Below are 16,946 nucleotides of genomic sequence, written 5' to 3'. Positions count from 1 at the left end.
AAACAATTTAAAATTGAACTACTTTTTTTTGTAGAAACTGTTGTTAGTTTTGGTTAGCAAGCTACTGTGCGATGGTTATTTGTTGTAAGTGGGTGGTCGAATGTTTATCTTTTGCGTTGGGTAACACTTGATCTATACTAACATGTTGCGGTTCAAGTTTGGTTATTTTGTTATTTGTTTCAATGTTGTATTTAGCCTTCTTTTGATTCTAAGACACGTGTTCGGATCTTGTGCTGGTTGTGTAAACAATTGAAGATTGCCTGCGCTTTAGGCTTCTTTTTAAATATCTGGCCTTTTTTTAGGAAATGTATGCCGATCCCTGCTCTAGAGGACAAAAATAACTTGAAAGAATTTGGCTTTAGCTATTGACAACCAAGAGCTGCTTTTTGTATATTTTAACTGTTTACCAGTGAAAAGTAAAATCAGTACTGTTGAGAACTGGAAAAATGTGACGATAATAACGTACCCTTGCGTTATTTTAATGGGCGCCATATTTAATTCAAATTGTCATTTGACCTGCGTTTGTGACATTCCGTTTCGATTTTACAAAAAGTATGTGTAAACATTGTTGTCGTTTCGGAACCAGCACGAACCGGCTTCTCGTTCTCCACTTTTCGCTCGAACCTCACCCCATGTCCTTCCCGGAAAAACGCTTCAAACGTCAATTCGCACCCCCTCTCCTCCCCCCTTACGGACCCGACCCCGTCCAATTAACGCGTAATTTTTCATTAATTATAAATTTACGCTTCCCCGTCGCCGAAAATGGCAGCTCAATTTATGATGCTTCGAGCCTGATTCCCCCGCGGACGATTCGGCTCCCACCACTGCATCCCCCGCAGCCTAACACAGACACACACACACACACATATACACCCCCCGTTTTCCTCCGGGGAAACTGGGAAAATTTAAAAACACTCAAAGCAATCGGGCGGCGCTTATTCAGTGTGTGAGAAGGAGGCAGAGAAACGGGACAGAAAGGATGCAGAAAGACCTTCCCAACCCCTCCACCACTCCCTCCCTCCTCTCCACCACTAACACCACTGTTGAAGGAAAAGGGGGAAAAGAGCTACATTGCCAATTAAAAAACTTTTCTGTCGCATCGCGCGAAAAAAGAAGGCACAGCGTCGGAGTTTTAAACACCCTTGGGCCGTACCTCGGCGTAAATGAAAGAAGTTACCGATCCTGTTGGGCTCTTCCGTCCCTTTTCCTTCCCCTTCCCCACCCTTTCCACCTTGTTTCCTTCTCGTTTTGTCCTTAGAGCCTTAGAGCTCTGTTGACAAACCGATGGAGCGATCCGTTTTCCGAGCGGAAACGTTTTCAATCGCCCAAGCAGTGTGATGTGCGTGGTTTTGTCCAGCGTTCAGTGTGCTGGTGTGCCCACCATTTTCCCAGCCCCGTGTCAACCCCGACCGGAAGCGATTGGAACTTTTCCGACCGTTCTCCGTCGGTCCTTCAGCGATGGCAATTGAATTCGATCATTGTTACTGTTTGTTTGCGTAATTGATTTTATTGATGGCATATATTGTCTGAGTTTATCCTGGAAGCACAGACACAGACACACATACATACACACCAAAACGTATTTGAATGACACAAGAGAAAAGCAAGAGCACATCAAATAAATTCCTTGGTAGCGTATCATCTCCGATGCTTGATTGGATGCAAAGGTTGTTACATGCTTTGTGCCGTTATGGTTGCAAAACCACCCAACATTAATACTCTATTATTTTCGCTTGCCTCTTTTCTCCCCCCCCTCCATACAGAGATATCAAACCGGACAACATCCTGCTGGACGAGGAAGGTAAGTGGAAGAAACAAGTTCAAGGTTTTTCCGGGCCCAAAAGGGTAGGAATAACGGCGCAACGGGGAAGGGAAAAATGTCTTAATGTCTGGGAAAGGAAAACCTTCCCCCCTCCCCTGCCCTTCCGCCCCACCATACAGTGTGTCCTTTTTTTCTGTTTTCGGGTTTATTTTCGGAAGGAACGGAAAAGAATTTTGTCAAGTAACCTTTCCGGAGCCGAGTGTTTCGTGCGTTACCACGACTAGGTTTCCATGCTTTAGTGTTTTCCTCTTCTATTCTTTGCGATTCGGTTACATTAACATATGCATTCGATGTTTTTCTCCCATTTGTTCCTCTCTTTCTCTATCTTTTTCGCTCGTTTTTTTTCTATTTCTTCCTCACTCTCTCTCTCTTGGTCTATTTTTCGCGTCGCCGACTTTATCCCGCTCGCAGTAAAATATGAACTGACAATCATCTCCATAATTTTATCGCTTCCATCGCATCATTTTCCCCCCCCCCGAAAACCCTCGAGGCGTCGACGAGTGCGGCGGCTTGTTTTTTGTTTTCCATTTCCACTCCATGCATTTACTTTCTCCGTCGCATTCGGGTGCGTTTTGATGGGAATATTATTTCGCCCCCCCTCTTCACCAACCACCGTTAGGAAAGGAACGCTCACAAATTCACGCACTGTAACGCAAATGTAGTCACACGTACGCATGATATCTGTGTGTAGTGGATGGAAGAGGAAAAGCATAAAGGCAAACGGCATACGATCAGGCAAATCAAGAAGCCAACCGGCCACGGTCGAAAAGTTATGGCAAAAACTAGTCTCCAGACCATATTGGTTTGAAGCAATTTATCTTTCGTCTCGCACGAACATGCAAATCAATCTGAGGGTTCAAACAAGCCACTCACATTGGAAGGAAAATGTATTTTCCCTCTTTCGGTTCCCTACGTTTTTTTTTTTTGCCAATTCATTAGCAACATCCTTTTTTTTTTCTTTCGTCTGATAAAATGTGGCCTTCACACAAGGACTCGATGTCGCACTGCGTGCCTTCAATCACCCTAATGGAGATACTTTCGCCTTTTTTTGCGCTTCGATTGCGCCCCCCCCAAACCGTCGAAAAACAATCAATAACGCGAAAGGAAGGACTCTTGACGGCGGAGAGAAAAATAAAGTGTGTCTTTGTGGGTGTGTGTGTGTGTGCGAGTGAAAGTGTGCCTACAGGAATGGCACACGGGCGGAGCGGACACCTTCGTGAGGGAGCGAACGAAATCAAAATCAAAATCACTGTTGACTGATGGAAATAACAGATAATGCAAATTGTATCCAGGACAGAAATAGGAGGGGCGGAAGGAAAAGGGGAATTTTAATATCCAATTTATACACCACGGTGGAGATCGAACGCGCGAAACGAAACGAAGGAGAAAAGGAAACGGGCGCAAAACCGCCGGCCAATGGAGAGCAATAAACCGAAAGCCATTAAATCCCAGCGATGGTTGGGACGGGGTTGGAGGGAAAACATCGCAATCCAGAGCCTTGGCAGGGCGGCGGTTGGAGTGACGATGACAATTTCCCCGCGTTACGCCCGAAATCGTAACGAAAAAGAAACCATGGAGGCTGAATTGATAAGTCGCCAAATTTAAGACGCCTATTTGCATATCCTTCTTCTCGTCGTGTTGCCTACGAACTGCCACATTACCAATGTCGTAATGTAGGGTTGTGGGGAAAGGGGGAAGGGGAACAACCAGTGGCAAAGCGAGGCGGGAAACGAGCGAGCCACCGATTTACGGATTTTCATTGCGCTTGTTCACGCAAAACCGATGTTTGGTCCGCCGCTGACCTCATCACAGGCGATGGCGGGTGGGAGAAGCAGCGGTGGGTGGGCAGCGGAAAATGGGCGGAAAACACGCAATAACACGGCGAGGCGAGAACGATAATGAAAGCGCTGCACAAAAGGCACGACCTGGAATGGGACGGGAGTGAAGTGTTTCTAAATCGTTAATATCGAAAATACTTCTTACGGAACACTTGGGAAAATCGCTGTCCGGGAAAATCAAAATCACGCTCCCTTTTCCTCGCTACCACGGCGGCAGAATGGGTTTTCCGGTGGGGCCTTCGTTGCAAAATAACACCAACAGCATAAGGCATGCTTTTAACGAGCAGCATCGAGCATTAGTTTTGATTTGTTTTTATTGAAATTCCGTTCCGTTTTCAAAAGGAAAACTAACGTGGACAAAAAGGGTGAGTGGAACTAGCTTTCCCCGTTCGCATGTACTTTGTTCCCCACCGTCTTCCCTCTTTTTCCGAGGGACGAGCGAATTGTTTTGCATATTTTATTGCCAGTGCAGCGGTGCAGCGACATCGAGACGGGTGTGAAGTAATTGTTGCTTCCGACAATCGTCCTAGAAACGCTCGCTGAAGACGATCCTGCCGCCCTACAGACGCGCACATACACACACACACACACACACACACACACACAGCTGATTGTAGAACACATTTTTGCGGCGATAGAAATTCGAGTGAGTGCAGCTAAACTGGTGATGGGTGAAATTCGGTCTCCCACCGAATTTTGGGTCGATTCAACTCCGGTTGCCTTCGAATCCGGATCAACTCCGGAAGTGGTGCTGTTCTTCGGTTTAACTATTCATGAGACAAACGATTCAATAAAGTGAGTCAATTCAGAGTAAATGCGTTGGAATGGAGAGTCAATTCCTCAATTCTGATTAAATTCTATCTTTTGTTGAAGGAATCATCACGATTGCATAGATCATGTGGTCAAAACAAGGGCCGTACCTCCTCATATTTACCCGACTCGAGCCAAACTAAATCATCTCGATGAAGTGAATCAATACGCTCATTGATAAGAAGTTTCGAAATAGATGCAATCCGGATTCAACTGGAGCATGCTGGATCAATCCGGATTCATTCGGAGCATTTCGGATCATTCCAGACTCATCCGGAGCACTTCGGATCATTCCGGATTCATTCGGAGCGGTTCGGATTTAACCGAAACTACCCGGAATCAATCCTGGGTCAACCGGAGCAATTCAGATTCAGATCCACTCGTGACTCGTGAATTCATTCCGTAGTTCCCATCACTAATCGGACCTTGGTTTCGGAGTTCCGGTTCCAACTGGCGCCACAATATCGCAGCAGCATCATCGTTGCAAAGGGCATTCGAAACAGGCAGCTTCCAAGCGAGGATGCGCCGACAGGATGCTCGTTTAGTGGCGGATGTCGACGGTCCGCACGGCACGGCGAGGGAAATGAACGAGAAAAACCAGGGCCCCCTCCCATCTCCCTCCCTCGTGCCCAACTCGGTTGACCGCTCGAGGAAAATTAATCCTTTATCCTTGCATTCTTGTCAAACGCCATCGCTCGAGCGTTTCCTGCATAAGGTGGACTTTTGTGTTCGCTCCGAATCGTTCATGAATGATTGGAAAAATGTTCTTTCCAACGCTATTAAACAGCTAGTGCAGAGAGGGCCACCGCTTGGAACAATGCATCGAATGGTTTGCTTCTCGTATGATTTTGTGATCAATTTCATACGAGCAAGAGGATTGAGCCAACGGCAATTTTATCGACTTCTACAAGGAAACGGTACTCAACGTCGACTTCCGCATCATACCGACAACTTGTGGTGGATGACTACAACTTCAAAAGGAACGAATTTAAATCCAAAGCTCATATTTCATTTAAAAACGTTTTTTGTTATTTGTTTGAGGCGAGAAACATTCGCTCAAGAAACATAAAACTAAGCTGTTCATGGTAGTAAAACTACACAGAATTGATACAAAGTTAGTCGAAATGATTCTACTTACCTTAAAACAAACATTTGGAGTATCAAGGACTGCTTAAGATAAAAGAATTGATTGATACGAACCAATTTTAATAAATCCAACGAATACTTCGTTATGGACCGTCATTCTGTTTAAGGAAAAATTGCGGCTCGCGAAGTCAAGCGAGTTTTACATTGCTGATATATTGAATGTAGCACTACCACATACTTGAATACCTTCAAGATAATATAGAAAATAAAATACAATGTCTCCACTTCAAAATTCCACTTCAATGTCTTTTTCTCCATCGATCGCAAGCGAAGTGCTTGCCAAGAAAGGAAGGTCACTCGGGCTTTATGCATCGTGGTGTACCGCAATTGCAGCTCAAAATGGAGATCGGGGTGAGAAGGGCGGTTAATGTTGCATGACGAGGAGCATAACTCCCCCCAGTTCGCGTAAAATGCTACAGAAAGTTGTGCTCCGAAGACGGCCACGGAAGACTTTGCGACAAAGTTGCTTCGTGTATTCGAGCACCGTGTGCAAATCTAAAGTATTCGAAGTATGTGTATTTTCTATCCCATTTTTTGAAATTTGAATCGATAGGGATTTCATGTTGAAAATAAAAAAAATATGTACAGACACTTTCACAGCTGCGATTGAATGTCCGGGAGATTCTCACCCACATTGGCGCACCCGTTGTCAAATGTCAGCTTATTTCATCCTACTTCTCACCATCGCACAATGGAAGTTTATTTTACATCTTCATGAAAACTCACGAGGTACTAGGCGTCTCCATCGTGAAAATGACCGCTTGTATAAATCATTTTCCAATCTTTCCTACAATTGACAATTTTTTCATCCAGTTACACCTCACTTTTGCCACGGTTTGATTTATTTGGAACTGTCAGACGGTAAAGAAGTGAAATTTGATAATCACCTGTGGATTAAAACTTCATCAAAGATAGACTTATTAATTTTTCCGGCTTGAAAAGTCAGCTAATAGTAATCCTTGAGAAATAAATATGTTTATGATAGCAAAATGACAATTTATCAGTTTTTCATCTTCAAACAAGAAGTTAGCATTATAAAGTTAAACTTGTTGACTTGAACTTGTCGAAATTATATATGAAGCTTGAACATTATCAAGCATGTAATAGTAAATATAAAAATGAATAAATACATAGATAAATAAACAAAAAATAAATAAAAACCGTGATAAAACACAGTTTGCAATAGTGAAGCTTTTATCCCGCTATTTGCTACAACCTGGCCACTGTGCACCGGTTTTGATGGAGGCGCCCGGTACTTTGTAGAAAAACGATGTATGAATCTCCGCGCGCAACGTATCGCACCTCCTGCCTGCGGGGCCTTGGGATGGATTGAATGTCCGCCATAAAATGACGCCGATGCTCTTCCGGAATTTATTATTATTATTCGTACAAAATGTGTAAATCGCGATGGAGGCGCCTGGTACTTCGCTGCCATCCGAGATTTACAACCGAGCGGGCGCGAGTGATCGTTTCGCAGGATGTAAGATGACACAAATGCCTCCCACCCCCCTCCCACTATTCCTCCTCCCTCACCCCACGGGGTCCCTATCACCGAGCGCAAAAGGTTGTAATAACGACAAAAGCAGCTGGATTTCATTCGATGCAACGCTGCACGGAACGATAGGAAAGCAATTATTTTCCCGTAAGCCTTGAACCGCTCGGGAGGCACGTGGCAGAGAACGTTGGTGTACCATCGAGGCAGAAACTAATTGCAGTGGAAAAAGAACTCCTACCCGGGAGTTGGTTACATAAAACCCATAAGGACGTAACTGCCCGTCCGAAACCGCACTCCCACGATTTCCAGCACTTGCGTCTCCGGAAAGCACTTTTCTTCCCAGCTGGCCCAGCGTCCACCGTAGCATCTGCATTTCCACCCCGGCAGCTCACGCGGCCAACGCAACCAATGCACACAGTCGACTTACCGTTTTTCCTTTTTCTCCGCACTGCAATCGGCTCCGCAAAGGAAAAACTCGAGCAAACAAACTCTGCTGCGGGCAAAATCAGTGCGGCGTCCCGATGGTGTGAGGTTAAATCGAACCGAGGACCGAGGATGCGGCCGGGCAGGAGGTGGGGGGTGGCTAAAGTGCGACCGTAATGAAATTATCGGTAAGCTCATTGCGCAACTCCGCAACTCGGCATCAGAAATTGTTTTCCACCCGCACACCGCTCGATGTCCACCTTCCGAAGCCCACTCCAGACCAGATGGTCTTGGGAAGTGGCAAAAGCAAACCGATCCAATTCATTTTGCCACTCCTTTTCCCTTTTGTTTTCCTAGCGTCGAGAGGCTCCCACTGCACAGTGGTTCTGTGTGAAGAATCTTATGGTTTGATATTTCAACTACTTATTAATTAGCTTAATGTCAAATCACCAGAAAATTACATATTTCAATACACAATTGTTCGAGATTTTATCCTTAAAAGTTTCAAAAGTTGATTATCGAAAGCATAATTGCTTTAAAAAAATAAACAACAACAAAAATAAATTATGAAAATAACACATTTATTAAAAATATGCAAACCTGTACCAAAATGAATTAAACCACCCTCTCCATGCTTTCTCCTTACGTTTGATTTACTTCTCTACAGAGCAAAAAACGAGCGCTTTTCATTGGAAGAATTTAAAAAAATGGAAGTAACGTTGTAACCAATATTTTACTTGCAGTTGGTAGTTTTTTCGACCTTTTTAATACAAAACATACATAATGAAATAGTATATTGTTACATTTTGCGCCCGGTTGTTTGCGCTTGTTTGTTTTAACTGCTTCATTACTCTACTCAAAAACATTTCTCGTTATCTTTTCGTATGAGTTCATAACACTGTTGCGTTTTTTTGTTACCTTTTTGCCTTTTTACAAAGCAATTGCAATGAGGAGTAGTAGCCACCTCGTAAATGTATTGGTTTAATGACTTTTAGTCACGTAAAAAGGCACCGATTGGTAAATAGATCTACCTTTCCCATTTTTTACCCCTTTTCAGGTATGTATCTTAGTAAAAAACACTCGATTTTTATACCGTTTTCCCGTTATTGACGTCGACGCCTCTGTTTAGGATGATTATCGTCTTCTTACGAGTTTCCCATTCGGCTGTCAGAGGCTCTTCAACCCGATCGACCATTTCGGAAAAAGTTCCGAATTAAAGACTTCACAACCAACCTCGGAAGGTTCAGAGGGTGGAGAGGAAAAAGGCAACGATGTCCAGCTTTCGCCCGGACCGAAGAAGATGTTTTAATGAAATCACGTACCCTGTCACCGGTGGGCATATTGTTGTCGTTTACGGGACATCCGCCCGCAAATCCGGAACGCACACACGGTTCACCCTCCCCGCCGGCCGCAGTAATTCGGAAAATGATAATCTTCCTTGATGCTCCCGAACCCCCCCTTTTCCTCCCTCCCGGTACCACAATGGCTTCGCCGGCAATAATGCGTGACCCATCTCAAGTGTTTTCATAGTCATCGTCGCAAATCACAATCCTTGCCTGGTGGAAAACGGCAACGCTCGGGTGGGAGTCACTTCAAAACCCCCGGAACCGGAGAGAAGACGAGAGAGAGAGAGAGAGAGAGAGAAAGAATAAGGGTGCGTGTAAGCTTGAAACGACGGACGTCAATTGATTGGAAAATTGGATCCAATCGAACACGAACCCAGTATTATTGGACGGCTCCTTCACGCCAGCTCGTCGGTCCGGTTTCGTTTCTGTTCACAACAAAAACGAAAAAAAAGCCATCTCTTACTGATGGCAGCATCCCTTTCGTTTGCATCGTATGTGTGTTTATGTGTGTGTGAGCCGTAAGTATGTGATTTGTTCAAGCACGATTTCTTCTAAGCCGTCAAAAACATATTCGCACACACACAAACACACACGCATAAGGGTGCTTTTTGATGGGTTTTCCATTCAAAGCGGTATGGCTCTCGTCACTTTCCACCGTGTGTTTGTGTGTAAGTATGTGTGTGCCTTCAGGATTGGCAATGAGAAATATTTTTGAAATTTGTTTCCCCACGGGAAATGATTTTTTGGGAACATTCCGGATCGTTCCCCAAAAAAAAAACAAATCGTCCCGGTGGCCATACGAAGTTTGATTATTATTTCTTGTGAAGGAAACGTAAGAAAAGATTGCTTGTAACGCATCGTGGCGGAAGGAAGTGAAAGGTATTTTCAGCGTTAAATAAAATTCCCAAAAGCCTGCGCTGACAGTTGCATACCTTGCGGCGCGTTGAAAACGTAACACCCTGTAGTTGTTGTTGTGCCGATTTATTATTCGATTTTTATTATTGAAAGGGTTATTATTTGCTTTATTTCAAAAGAAGCTGTCAATTACTTTAAAAGAATATCTTTGTCCAAGACTATCTTTTGCTGTGGAAAAACTTCACAGATAATTTATGGTTTTACTTTTTGATTGGGTAGCTTTTCAGTTGTTTTAAAACTGAAAAAGTCCTCGTTTATTATGTGTTGTTCTATGTTATGTTCGTGTTCAGAACACTTCTTCTGAACTGTTTTTGCTTAGTTTAGTCTATTCTGGGGCGCTTCTGAGGTTTGCAAACATCCTTCATGGACTTCTGTGTTCTACTTGGCCTTGACTCAAACCAAAGAGATAAACAATTTCTTGGCTCTTGATGGCTACCATAGTTCCTGTCCGCCAAAATAACTATAAACACACTGAGAAGAACAAAACTATAAAACTCTTTTACACTTATCTGTTTAGTTTCTGTTTGTTTTCAATTAGCTTTGTTATATGTTAAAAGTTTCATTTCTTAAATGTTTTATTCATAAGGACCAGGAACGCTTAGTAGAAGATTTTATTACCCTTGAAACGATTAATATCAAGCAATCAAAAAAACAAACAAAACTTTAGCTTGTACGGGACATTTTTTTTCACTTTTTTTACTTTGACATTTTGATCGATCTTAGTTATCTTGTCTACTACAAGGAAACGTAACTAAAATTATCATACTATTCATCTACTAATGTCCGCCTTTTCCCCATTGTTCCTCCCCCGCTTCATTGCAACGTTTCTTAAAAAGTCTAATCACCTCCGTCAAAACTCAACTGGCGACAAGATGCTCACGAACTGATAACAGCGTCCGCAAAACACGGTTGTCATTTTTTGCCAAACCCTCATTAACATACATTCCCATTCGCAACCATTCCGGACATGGCGACGCACAGCAGAGAAGAAAGAACAAATTGCTTTTTATGTTACGAGTGTGGGTGTGTGTTCCGTATCGCTATATCGTTGGATCTCGTTTTGACAGTTCGGCGCATCGACGACGCATTCTTCCGATCGCGCTGGAAACCTCCATCCTTTCCCGGGGGACGCGACTTGTGCAATCAAAACACGTTCTGCCCGTCATGGGAGGAGGGGGGGGGGGGGGGGGGGGGGGCATTATCCTTCATGTCAAGGGCGCGATCACGTACGCGTCACTGCCGTAACCCACACTTCCGGTTTCAATTGGCCGAACGCGGGAGTAGGACGCGCTGGGAAATGGCAGTAATAAAGGAAATATTTTTCTTTTATTATACCCCCAACACGGCCCCAACCCTGCCGTCCCGCAGCGACGACATACATACATAAGGGGGACACACTTCCGGGAACGGCTCGCTCAAAACAGCGGCCCACGATTGCGATTTCCATTTTCGGGCGGGAAATTTTTGATAGCCACCAAGCGATAAAACGGCCTTCGTTGTATTTGGATACGCATGTATGTGTGTGTGTGTTTATTTGATGATGGCGGAAGGATACGAAGGCTAATGGGTGGAAACAGCCGATCAAGGATACGGCTCCGATACACCCCTCCTTTACGAGGAAAGATTCACCTTAATCCGTTGGTTGCCCGCCGTTTGTTTCTCGGTTTTTGGTTTGGCTGCCCTTCACACCGCTTCGCTTTAAAAACGCCGAGAGAATTGTTTCCCCTATTCGTTATTACTCCTGCCCCTGTTCCCCCCCCCCCCCCCCCCCCCCCTTGCCCCCTCGCATACACAACACGAAAGTATCGTTCCGGTCGGACCGTAATGTGCAACTCCGCTGGGAGCCATAAAATTAGGAAATAAACGCCGCAGAAAGAATTCAAAGTGTTTCGTTTTGCATGCATCGGTAGCGTTTTGGGAACGAGGGCGCACGGTGGGCGCTGAGGTGAGTGCCGCTGGCCTAACGCGTTGCTATCAAACTTCACCGCCAGGCAGCAAAACAGAATCCTGGAATAGGCAATATCGGACAGCAATTTATTTATTTAATTATTTGTTAATTTATTCATAATAGAATATGAAATAAAAAATTTATATTGATATTATATTTTTTGTCTGTAAACTTTTTCGGCGACATGATCTGTCAACTTTTTCGACTCTATCCGTCAGTTTTTATTTACACTTTTGGCCCAGCGGTTGCCCAATGTGCACTGAAACATTGACAGATGTTTCCCAGGTTTCGGAAGCGGGTGGACTGACGAAGAAACCGTGGGAGGAGGGGGGTAATAGATTTCAGTGGAATTTCACAGATTGTGTGCTGGCAGCTGGCGCCGTACTGATGACTGCTTGGAGGCCGTGGAGGAAAAAAAAAAGACCCCGACAGTGGCGAGACAGAGTGGGAGCTTGGCGAAGGGCTGCAGACAAATTTTAAATACCACCGAGCACGACAGCTGACCGAGAGGCGGGTTTACATTGGCGCAACTATGTCTGGACCCGGACATATTGCGTTGGTCCGTCGCTTTCCCCACCGTTCTACGTGCCATTTGAGTTTTCATACACACTGCGTCCCAAAATGATAGCCTCACGTACTTTTTTCATTCATATGCTAAATGATCGCAAGGAAAAATAACCAACAAAAACATATTTCTTAGCAGAATACAAACATGTTTCAAGTTGGGTTGTTCAGAAAAATAATTCATAATATCATTAAGACCATTTCAAAGATCATACAAATTGACTAAGAAAACCAGTTCCTAGCTACGTCATCAGTTGGCAAAAGTTGTAACTAAGTTCTTTTCCTTTAATTTGTCACTTAATTTGAACATGGGCCTTGGAAAACAACTCACGGAACGAAACAAAAGGTCGAATTGATCCTTATCACTTTAATGACAAGTCGAATATAAAGTGAAGTGAAAAGTGAAGTTGTTAGCTTACAGTATTGTCTTGGTTATAAAGTAATAACTTATGTTTAGTGGTTCATACTACACTCAACAGCTCATTTTTCAGCAATATAATGCTGCCGTGCACGTAAGCAAAAGAACAAAAACTTACCTTGCACGATCAGCTATCAAGAAAATGTCTTAGACCTTAATCCACTAGAAAATGTTTGGGAAATGTTAGTTGGGGAGGTTTAGCCAAGAATTTTCCAAGTAATATATCGTAATTGAGGACTCACTGATTACTAAATCATGACTTTATGCTATTTCCGTTGATTAGTTAATCAAAACCCTAAGTGAGGTTATCATTTTGGGACATCACTGTTCCCTTTTCTCCAAAAAATATTAATGAAAAGTATTCATGGAATACTAACAAATATAATAGTTATATATTTTTTGAAAAACATCCTATCCTCGGGGTAAGCTCTGCACAGAAAAAAACTAGGTGAAGTTATAATTTTGGAACGCAGTGTATTCCTCCCGTCCAGTGTCGTACGCCATTGATTACTTTGCACCGTTTCGTCACGATGCCAAATGTTTTCCTTCGAATGCACGAAGCGGATTATCGAGCACGGACGGGGATGAGTCAGCACGCAAATTAGCAAAATTGATCCCGACCGGAATGACGTAAGATAAGGCTGGGGTAGGAGTCGTGCAGCAATTGCAACAGCTTACTTCAATCGCACACGGTAATGGCAGATGCATAATGACACACTCCAAAAACGAAGGACTCAGACCAAGCATGAAACCGAACACAATTCCTTCCCCTTCCGCGTTCGACGACGTGTCCGGTGCTGAAGTGTTTACGGTGTGCGATGTAGCTTTTGACAATTGACGAGCGATCGGAACCGGAAACCCATTCTTCGTCCATCGATCGCTTCCGATTGTTATCTCTGTGTCATCAGGCGTAAAAGGCATTGCGCTGGATACGAGGCGGGCTGTTTTTTTTCGTTCATTTCCTTTCCCCATTTTCCTTGGGTTCCGAAAAGACCCGGCCCGGTGTACGGTGGGAAAAGTGTAGGACACAAGTGTTTAGGGGTGGATGCCTCGACAGCTGCAATGGAGTGGGTGACGGCTTTCGTTGTCTAATTAATGTGCTCTGCACGACGCCGGGCTCCTAGCGGTCGGCTTTGTGGTAGACCCGGTTTGCACTGTGTCCGGTTGCGGTGGACAAAGGTCTAAGGTTGTTTCCCTTTTTTTCCTCTTCACCTCGTTTTAGCTATTTATTGTGGAGTTAACGTTTCAAAGCTTTCTCTCGTTTCTTTCGTTTCTCTCCTCGCTAGGGCACGCGCATCTGACAGATTTCAACATCGCCACCCGCCTGCCCCCGGACGGGCTCGCCTGCAGCATGTCCGGCACCAAGCCGTACATGGCCCCGGAAGTATTTATGTGTGCCTTAGAGGAAGTGGGTAAGGACTCGGCCCGCCCTTGGTGGTGGTCATAATTTTCTGCAATTAATAATAGCCCCCCCTCCCACAACCTACCCTCAACACAACTCACCAGAACCCTTTTTTCACCCCGATGGTGAAAAGCCCCGGACCTCGGACGTAAGCGCAAACAAACGGGCCGGGAGGAAATACGTACAAAATAAAGGATCGTTATAAATATCAACAGCAACCCTCTCGCCATCGCCGCATACTTCCCTCGCACCTCTCACGCCCACGAAAAGTTGTCTGTTCGGTGAAACTGGTTCGCCAGGTGGCGGGTGAAAGGAGGAGGAAGGGGGAGGGGGGGGGGGGGCAATGTCGAGGGCTAGGTCGAACGGAAGTGTGTGAACCAATAAACCATTAAATTATTCCACATCATTAAAGTGGAACTCCACGAACCGCTCCCGCACCGGAACGGTCGAACGAATCTCTGAATCTATTTCCCTATTTCCTCTTCTCCTTCTTCTACTGCTTTCCCAGCCCTTTTTGCATTATCTACTCTCCGCCTCTTTCTTCCACCGAGACAAACTGCAACTGCAGCAAGTCAGCAAATTGATATGTTAGCGAAACGCTCTTTATACACATCCGGAGCAGATCAGAGATTCTCAACCAAATCCAAATGGTACATTTTTAGCATCGAGAAAAATAATGTATCTCCAAAAATAATTACGAATTTACTACAAATACTTTACGTAGATATTCTGCTGTACAAAGGTGTAGCTAGTGATGTATGAAGTAGCTCTTCTCAGTGAGCTTAGAAGTAAAGTGATCCAGCTCAGTCAAGTGTTGCCTCGTTCTAGCTCGGTAAAATGCTGATGGCTCACCAACCTACGATCCCTAAATAGGTTCTATATAGAACTATCGGTCAAAAACTCCTAATGAGTTTTGTAGACCAACAGAGCAGCTAGCAGATTTTAGTGAGCTACCAGAGCAAGTGGGTTTAATGACTCATCCACTCTAGCAGACTTTGCTGAGCCACCAATACGATGAGGAAAAGCTTAGTCGATGTAACACTTCGCTACGCTATCAACATTTGTGCAGGTTCACTCGCGTATAAGAAAGTGTTGGACAAAATAGGTGAATCCGGATCAACTCCGAGTGATTCAGCCAAGATTCATGATTCTCCAGGAATGTAGGTAGTGCAAAAACAAACCGATAACGATGTATGTTTCGATTGGTAGGTTTGATTCTACGTTTGTGAATTATATCGGAACATTCTGGATTCAGTCCGGAATCATGCAGAGCATAAGGAGTATAGTACAGTTTTCGTTCGGATTTGGATGCGGCTTCAGATAGTCAATGCTGTTCTTCAAATCGAGGAAAGGACCTAGCTCAGTGTTGGACAACGTTAGCCTATCAGATAGCGATGAGATCGGTTTCTACAGCTCTCCTCTCGCTACCTCTACTCATTACAGCCGGCTACAGCTACCCGGTGGACTGGTGGAGTCTAGGTGTCGTCGCCTACGAGCTACGCTGCGGCGCTCGTCCGTTCATCGTGCACTCGGCAACGCCACTGGCGGAGGTGAAGAACATTCTCAACACACCGCCTCACTTTCCCCGACACTGGGGCGACCAGTTCGTCAACATGTTGACCAAGGTAAGGTGACCAGAGCAGGGTGACACGTCTCCAATGCATCCGTACCGTGCCATGTCTAGACGGCGGAAGTTGGTGTCAAATTTCCACAAGCGATGCCCATTGAAGGCTGTAACAACTATGCAAGGACACGTTTGTAGAATTTCGATTCCATATTTCATTCTCTTCTAGTCTAGCCTGTATATTGACGTCCGTTTCACACGGTAGATTCGCTTAATTGCATTAGTTCCTTTTGAATGGTAGGTGCGAAGGACTTGGGGAATAACTCGGAGCTGTTTGTTTGATATTACAGCTGCTAAACGTGCATCCAGGTGCGCGGATCAGCACGCTAAAGGAGCTGCAGCAGACGAAGCTGCTGCGCGGGACTGACTTCGAGCGCGTACTCGCCAAGCGCACCAACCCACCGTTCAAGCCTTCGAAAGACCATCTCAACTGCGATCCGAGCCTCGAGCTGGAGGAGATGATCGTCGAGACGAAGCCACTGCACAAGAAGAAGAAGCGCCTGGCGAAGCAGCGCTCCATCCACAAGGAGAACAACGACCAGCTGCACAGCCAGCTCGACAGCCAGCTGCTGAAGGAGTTCCTCGTCTACAATCGCTACAAGGAGCTCAAGCGGAAGGCGATGGAGGCGAAGGAGTCCGAGTGGCAGCAGGAGCTCGACCAGGCGATGGCTAACTCGCACGTCTCGTGCCCGGAATCGTCCGGCTCCGGCTCCGTCCACCGTCTCACGCCCATCAGTGAGCGGGCGGAGTCGAGCGCGACGGCACTCACGAGTGGCCCGACGACGTCCCGATCCGCGGAACCACTCGGTGGCGGCGGTGGGTCCGGTCCCGTGCCAGTTCCAGCACGCTCCGGACAACCGGACATCGAGTACATCGATCGCACGCCGTCGCCGAAGAGCAGCATCTAGCAGCACCTGCCGAGGTCGGGGGCCGAGTCCTGTCGCATCGCCTGAGCCGCCGGACGAAGCCGTGCGCGTTCCCACCTACACACCCCCTACCCCGGCCTGTGATACCGTCGTACGAACGCCTCGGATTAGACGAACTAGACTGACTGGAGAGCAGTTCGATCGCGAGAGGGACTGCTGCACGGCACAACCAACCACATCGATGTTTAAGCTATAGCATTTATCGTATACACGCGGTCTGGAGTCGGAGCTAGCCATCCTGCACCATGCCGACCACGCCAGTCTCCCTA

General features: G+C 45.5%; 1 protein-coding gene across 1 annotated transcript in view; it reads left to right on the top strand.

The window, feature by feature from the left end:
* Positions 1 to 16,659, top strand: part of LOC131290603 (serine/threonine-protein kinase 32A) — a 46,186-nt gene extending 29,527 nt beyond the window's left edge. The window contains exons 6-9 of the mRNA XM_058319763.1: positions 1,764 to 1,801; positions 14,012 to 14,137; positions 15,571 to 15,752; positions 16,042 to 16,659. Of these exons, the coding sequence (XP_058175746.1) occupies positions 1,764 to 1,801; positions 14,012 to 14,137; positions 15,571 to 15,752; positions 16,042 to 16,659 (964 nt within the window). The remainder of the gene's footprint in view (positions 1 to 1,763; positions 1,802 to 14,011; positions 14,138 to 15,570; positions 15,753 to 16,041) is intronic.
* The last annotated feature ends 287 nt before the right edge of the window (positions 16,660 to 16,946 follow it).

Source organism: Anopheles ziemanni, chromosome X, assembly GCF_943734765.1.
Source record: "Anopheles ziemanni chromosome X, idAnoZiCoDA_A2_x.2, whole genome shotgun sequence".
Lineage (NCBI taxonomy): Eukaryota > Metazoa > Arthropoda > Insecta > Diptera > Culicidae > Anopheles > Anopheles ziemanni.
The sequence above is the reverse complement of the archived record's forward strand: the minus strand, read 5'-3'. Positions and strand labels throughout refer to the sequence as shown.